We start from the raw sequence: 6,897 nt of genomic DNA, 5'->3' as shown, positions 1-6,897 counted from the left end.
ATCACGCCAAGCATATATTACTTTTCTTTTTGCTTGGCATTTCCATCATTAAGTCAAGTATCTTTTCATCTTTCAAGTTTGTGTTTTGATCAAGAATGTCGTTATTTTTATTTATAACCGCAAGTAACATGGTCTGACAATCAATTTTACAGCTAGTTTCATAACTTCACCCTCTTAAAATCAATTTGTATTATAACAACAAATGGCAGAAGGAATAGCATTTGACTTCGTGGGGAAAATCTTGCTAGGCTTGGGGTCCTTGGCTCTCGGAGAAGGCAAATTGACATGGGGTGTTAAAGATGAGATTCAAAAACTCAACAACACTGTCAACACTATCAAAAATGTACTTCTCGATGCTGAAAAGCAGCACAGAAAAATGAACTATGCGGTGACAGACTGGTTTCAAAGGCTCAGAGATGCATTTTATGAAACAGATGACTTGCTAGACGATTTTTCTACTTAACTTTCAACGAGGAGAGGTAATAACTGGAAATAAAATGGCAAAACAGGTAAGCATTTCCTTCTCCAAATCTAATCAGATCACATATAGTCTTAAAATGGCTCATAAGATTAAGGCTATTAAGGAGAAACTAGATGCGATTAATATTGATAGGAAATTCGACCTTAAGGAGAGTCTTGAGGAAAAAAGAGTCATGAACATAGAAAGGGAAACACACTCCTTCAAACGTGCAGAAAAGATTATAGGAAGAAATGATATAGAAAAAAAGTTATACAACTTTTGTTGGACTCAAACAGGGATGAGAATGTTTCAATCATTTCCATATTTGGGTTTGGAGGAGTAGATAAGACTGCACTTGCTCAACTTTTATACAATGATGAGCAAATCATAAACTACTTTCAATTAAGGATGTGGGTCTACGTATCTAATACCTTTAATGTGAAAATGATTGTGGACAAGATCCTAAAATCTGCAACTGGTAAGAAAATTGAAGGACTTGAAATTGATCAATTACAAGAATGCCTACGCAAAGAAATGAATGGGAAAAGATATTTACTAGTGTTGGATGATATATGGAATGTAAATCCTAATACATGGAATGAATTAAAAAATTTGTTAATGGATGGTGAACGAGGAAGTAAGATACTAGTGACTACATGTAATGAGCAGGTTGCTAGAGAACTTAAATCTTATGTCTATCCCTTGAAAGTGCTAGATGAAAACAAGTATTGGTCTTTGTTTACAAAAGTAGCCTTTGAACATGGGATAGAGCCAAAAGATTCAGAACCAGTAGAGATTGGAAAGAAGATTGTAGCAAAGTGTGGAGGAGTTCCTCTTGTTATAATGACTATAGGACACCATTGTTTGGTAGTAATGAAAAAGATGATTGGTTGCATTTTAAGGATAATGAAATGTCAAATGTGATTGAAGAAGAAAGTGATATTTTACCATCACTCAAGCTTAGTTATGATCATCTTCCCTCACACTTGAAACAATGTTTCTTTTATTGTGCATTGTTTCCCAAAGGTTATAAGATCCAGAAGCAAAAGCTAATTTATCTTTGGATGGCACAAGGGTTTCTTCAAGCATCAAATGAGGATTGTCCAGAAGATGTAGGTAATAAGTGTTTTATGATTTTACTTTTGAGGTCTTTTTTTCAAGATCCACAATATGATGAATGGGGTAATGTAATTGCAGGTAAGATCCCTGATCTTATGCATGACCTTGCACAATTAGTTGCAAGAACTGAATGCACCTTACTGACTTTAGGCACGGCTAAAGATGTGGATGCAAGATGTCGTCATGTATCAATTGATTGTGGTGAAGTAAAACGATTATTGAAATTTCCAGTTGCATTATATAATGCCAAAAATACAAGAACTTTACTTTTTATTTTATCGATCAAATTGGGGATTTGACTTGGATGGTGATTGTGAAATTTTTTCAAGTTAATAAGTACTTGTGAACATTGGATTTTGGATAGTTAAAGTTTCAGAAGTTGTTGCATTCAAATGGTAAGCTGGAGAGTTTATTTAGTGAATTTGGGCATTTATGATATCTCAATTTTTCTTATATGCATATTGAAAAACTTTCAAATTCGATGTTGAGACTATGGTATTTGGAAACACTAGACCTCTCTCATTGTGACAAGCTTAAGGAACTACCAAGAGATATTGGAAAAAATGGTAAATCTCAGGCATCTTATAAACAAAATATGTGATTCCTCAATTGGAATGCCATATGGATTAGGATGCTTGAGTAATCTTCAGACTCTATCACTATTTGTAGTAAGTCAAATAAAAAGGGAACACAATGGGATAGAGGAATTGAATGGGTTGAACAACTTGAGAGGGAAACTAAATATAAAGAATTTAAAATATGAAGAAAATGGCAAGTTGGCCAATTTAGAAGGAAAGAGATTTCTTCAGTCTCTTATATTGGATTGGGGGAGAACTAATGATGGAGAGGTTCAAGGAAGTGATGAAGTGGTGTTAGAAGGTCTAAGACCACACCCAAATCTGAAAAAAATTATTACAAGTTCACTCATAGGTGTGAAGGGGTGTAGCTGGCTTTCCTCCCTCACAAAATTAACTTCAATTAGTACAAAAGAATGTAGGAGATGCCAACGTATCCCACTGTTGGATCAATTACCTCATTTGAAGAGTTTGTCTCTTGCATATCTAGACGTTGTGGAATACATTTCAGATGAAGCAAGTAACAATTGTTCAACATTCTTCCTCTCACTTAAAGAACTGGCCCTCTACAATTGTCCTAAATTGAGAAGATGGTGGAGGAGAGATAATGATGTAAATTTTCCTTCATTTCCTTGTCTTTCCAAATTGTATATCCAAACTTGCCCCAAACTGACGTTCATGCCGTTGTTTCCATCTCTGGAAGATCTAAAATTGTGCGAGACCAGCTGGAAACCGCTGGAACGGACGATGATGTTGATGAATATAGAAGGAGCATCGACTTCCTCTAGCTTTTCTGCCCCCCTCTCCAATTTAAAGTCTATGCATATTGTTAAAATTCCTGATCTAGAATCTCTACCAATGGATGGGATGCAAAAGCTCACTTCTCTACTGGATTTGAAAATTTTGTCATGTCCAAGACTGACTCACGTTGATCAAGATATAAAATTTCTCCCCTCCCTCCAAAATCTGACTGTCATACCCAGAGACTTACTGGTGGATGAGAAGCGATTGCAAATTCTCCGGAGGACGGTACTTCTTAGTTCTTATCGATAAATTCCGAGGACAATTCTTCTTCTTCAACAGGTTATTACTTCTCTTCAAATTTATCTATCAGCCTTTCTTATTGTGTTAATTTGACTATTTTTTTTTTTTTAATTTATTTTAAATGATTTTAATGCAGAGCTTGAAATGTTTTGGATTTTGTAGTTAATTGGATGGTACGTATCTTAGCTCTTCATTAGTCTCTTTAATTCTTATTGTAGCTATTTGGGATATTAATCAAACAAATTTCTAATCCTCAATATACTATAACTTCATTAATTGTTTTGCTTTCAGGAGTTTCCACAGTCAATAAATTTATGCAACTATGAAACAAAAAACCAACTATCCAGGTAAATCATATCCCTTCTTGTAATCTGTTCTCTTTCTGCACAATTTTGCATTATGACTACTTGAATTTTAGACTTTTAGTGCATTTATTGCTTAACTTTATTATTTTGGTTGAATTGAAGCCAAGTATCTCTCTCTACCTTCAATGGAATAATTTGTTAAAACATAGGTAAAAAAACTGTCGAATTGTTATTAATACAATAAAATATTTATTTTTCAAGTCTTATACAATAGCACTTTAATGTTACTTTGATAATGTAAAGAGTTATGGCTTGCGATAAACAGAACGTTGAAGTTACAATTGATGCATATGAACCACTTCCACTTGTATCAATTATGTTATTGTATATTGTTGAACAATTATTCTCTCATGCCGACACCTCAATTTTCTTAAAATTCGATCTTACGCCAAATAATTTTAAATTTATGATAGAAGAAATTTGATTTTAATTTTTTCTATTAGTGCATTCATGGAGGGCTTAGTTTCTTCGAGAACCGCATCGCTGAATCTCAAACCCAAACCCGATCACTTCTCATACTCAATCGTACGTTCCGTTCCAATGGACCCGCATATACGCCACACCCTCGCCGCCTCCATTCGAGCTCAACAGGTAAACTCACAAACGTTCCTTTTACTTGTTATTTGATTGAACTACAGAGAAAAAAACTGTTCCTTTTACTTGTTATTTGATTGAACTGAAGAGAAAAAATGATACATTACTGCTAGTTTACTACCACATAATATCTTAATTACGTTACGGGAATGGTAAGGCGCGGTAACGTTACCCCGGCAGTAACATTGTTTTACGATCAGTTCAATTATTCTTTAAATTTATTTTAACTTGTTTAAATTTGATTGTGTTATCATTAGGGTAGATGAATTTTTGAAGGAGAGATATTGTAGGTAGTTTGTGAGTGTAATATTATTGTTTAGTGGGATTTATATGTGATTGGTGGATGTTAATTATTGTTGCATTGTGTTGCAACTAGTCTGGTAATGTTACCGGCCGGTACTAAAGAATGTTGTACTGTGTTTGTAGCCTGAGAGCAAGGATGGGTCAGCTGTAATTTCTCCTGTGAAGGAGGATGCTGAAATTGCTCTTAAGGCGAAAGAATGGGAAGTGGGGATGTTCTGAAATGAAGTAGCTGCTAGCCAAGGTATAAGAATAAGAAGGGCTCCCACTGGGCCTCCTTTGGAATATGCAGGACCCTTTGAGTTACGGATTCAGAATGAGAGCAGTTCTCAGAAAATTTTGGAGTAAATCGTATGGCACAAGGATGTTGAGGTTTCACAATTAAAAGAGAGAAGTCCACTTGATATGCTGAAGAAAGCCCTTCAGAATGCTCCACCCGCTAGAGATTTTATGGGAGCTCTTAGAGCTGCCCATCTACGAACTGGACTGCCTGGTTTGGTTGCCGAAGTAAAGAGGGCTTCTCCCAGCTGGGGAATCATTGGAGTGGATTTTGATCCAGTAACTATTTGTGTTACAATTTGTTGTTTTGTGATTTGTTATTTATCTTAAGCTTTCTCTTGATAGGTTGAAATTGCCCAAGCCAATGAGAACGGTGGAGCAGCATGCCTCAGTGTTTTGACAGATGAAAAGTATTTTAAGGTATATTTGATTTATTGAGTTTATCTTTTTGAGCAGTCCTGTGCTTAAATGTAATACTGAAGATAAAAGTTTGCTTTGTCTAGCTTTTTCTAATCTTATCACTTCAGGGTAGCTTTGAAAATTTGGAGGCAATAAGGAGGGCTGGAGTAAAGGTCTGGTCTGCAATTTGTATTGCTCAGTCTGCAGTCTTGGCCTTGTTTTTCAGATAATGAAGATTAGAATTAGTTGAGTTCTAATGCTTGTCAATTTTGCAGCCCTTTACTGTGCAAAGAATTCATAATAGATGCATGGCAGATCTACTATGCCCGAACTAAAGGTGCAGATGCAGTGCTTTTGATTGCTGCTGTTTTTCCTCATCTTGACATCAGATACATGATTAAGGTCTGCAAGATGCTTGGTTTAGCAGCAGTATGGATGTTGCTTCTTTTGTCATTTATTGTATTCCCATACTATTTCTGCAACTGAGATTGTTTGAGATGGATATTTTATGCTAATAGCTGGTGAAACAAAATATGTTTATCTGTACGAGTTAGATACTAGTGACCAAACTTAATTCTGTGGATAATAATGAACTATTCAAATCCCAGAGTCTGAAAAATGGTGAAAGTTTTGGATGATTGAAATTTTTTATCTTCTATTGTTTAATCCTAGGTTCATGATGAGAAGAAAATGGATCTTGTTCTTGGAATAGAGGGGATTGAGCTTATTGGTACAATCATAACCTTGGTAAGTTTTCTAGTTTATCATAATTTTGGTTATATTTGGAACTTACATTACTTTAAGTTTGACCCTTTAAGCAACTCTGACAAGTTGGCTTAGGATACAGATATAACAATGTTAGCAAACACGTGCAATTTATATTTTTTCCTGTCCACAGAAACATTTAAGGTTGATATTAATAACACAAAAAAGCTTCTTCAAGGAGAGCATGGCCAAAGGATCCGTCAAAAAGACAATATCGTAAGTTGTCTTTTTACTAGTTTTATGACCATTCACTGAAAGCAATATAGCCATCTAGTGCAACTTGTCTCCTCGTGGTTAAAAATAGTTTTCTTTTTCGTTTGCTTCAGTGATATCATTGCTGTTACTAGCTTGTTTTGGCTTCCTTACTTTTGGACTCCTTGAGGTAGTTGGTGAATCTGGGCTATTTACTCCTGATCATATTACATTGTACAAGAAGCTGGTGTCAAAGCTGTAAGTTTCAAGTCATACTTGCCTAACTACAAAATCTAAATTTCTGCAAATATTTTGCCTCTAAAAACAGGATTTTTTTTTAAGACCAAAATGTGTATTATTGCTTATTCTTACTGGTCTTGAACACCTGGCATATTACATTATTTTCCCTTATTAAGGTTTCATTTTCTTTAATCAAAGTGATTATCCCTTATCCTCTGAAGAGTGAAAAGAATGTTTTACTTGAATGACATAGAAATAGGTGATCATTTCAGACTTTAGGATTATGTAATTTAATTGTGTGACCTTGCAGGTTTTGGTTGGGGTGTCAATTGTGAAACAAAGTGACCCCGTGAAGGAATAGCTGGACTATTTGGTAAAAACATTTCTTTATGAGCTCATAGTAGAATGCTTATGCAGCTATGTACTTGCACTGTTTTCGGATTGAATATGGCTCAGACATCGTCAAATTCGTATCTGCTGTCCAGCTGGATAATTTTATCGGGCTTCATTTCTTCTTTGAGTAGTACTTTAACAGAAATGTACTGTATTTGTGAATTATGAAGCA

The 6,897-nt window shown here is 35.1% G+C and overlaps 2 protein-coding genes across 2 annotated transcripts; both read left to right on the top strand.

Annotated features, from left to right (window-relative positions):
• The first annotated feature begins 202 nt into the window (after positions 1 to 202).
• On the top strand, positions 203 to 4,679 carry LOC116118691 (putative disease resistance protein At3g14460). Its single transcript, XM_031404671.1, has 6 exons — positions 203 to 399; positions 757 to 1,322; positions 1,487 to 1,576; positions 1,658 to 1,785; positions 2,092 to 3,183; positions 4,584 to 4,679. The coding sequence occupies exons 1-6, from the start codon at positions 203 to 205 to the stop codon at positions 4,677 to 4,679; spliced, it is 2,169 nt and encodes a 722-aa protein (XP_031260531.1).
• Positions 4,680 to 4,862: 183 nt separating this feature from the next.
• Positions 4,863 to 6,667, top strand: LOC116118697 (indole-3-glycerol phosphate synthase, chloroplastic-like). The gene is made up of 8 exons (XM_031404677.1): positions 4,863 to 5,015; positions 5,082 to 5,156; positions 5,264 to 5,313; positions 5,411 to 5,564; positions 5,808 to 5,886; positions 6,034 to 6,116; positions 6,283 to 6,350; positions 6,643 to 6,667. Exons 1-8 carry the CDS (start codon positions 4,863 to 4,865, stop codon positions 6,665 to 6,667), a joined length of 687 nt encoding a protein of 228 aa, XP_031260537.1.
• The last annotated feature ends 230 nt before the right edge of the window (positions 6,668 to 6,897 follow it).

This window comes from Pistacia vera, unplaced genomic scaffold, assembly GCF_008641045.1.
Source record: "Pistacia vera cultivar Batoury unplaced genomic scaffold, PisVer_v2 Contig856, whole genome shotgun sequence".
Taxonomy (NCBI): domain Eukaryota; kingdom Viridiplantae; phylum Streptophyta; class Magnoliopsida; order Sapindales; family Anacardiaceae; genus Pistacia; species Pistacia vera.
Note: the sequence above shows the minus strand (reverse complement) of the source record. Positions and strands in the feature narration are given on the sequence as shown.

Coding starts and splice junctions, on each gene's coding strand:
- LOC116118691 (XM_031404671.1), top strand. CDS start 203: ATGGCAGAAGGAATAGCATTTGACTTCGTGGGGAAAATCTTGCTAGGC. Junction 1,323..1,486: donor AATGACTATAGGACACCATT/GTTTGGTAGTAA, acceptor TGTTTCCCAAAG/GTTATAAGATCCAGAAGCAA. Junction 1,786..2,091: donor TATCAATTGATTGTGGTGAA/GTAAAACGATTA, acceptor TGGAAACACTAG/ACCTCTCTCATTGTGACAAG.
- LOC116118697 (XM_031404677.1), top strand. CDS start 4,863: ATGCTGAAGAAAGCCCTTCAGAATGCTCCACCCGCTAGAGATTTTATG. Junction 5,016..5,081: donor TTGGAGTGGATTTTGATCCA/GTAACTATTTGT, acceptor TTCTCTTGATAG/GTTGAAATTGCCCAAGCCAA. Junction 6,117..6,282: donor TCCGTCAAAAAGACAATATC/GTAAGTTGTCTT, acceptor GGACTCCTTGAG/GTAGTTGGTGAATCTGGGCT.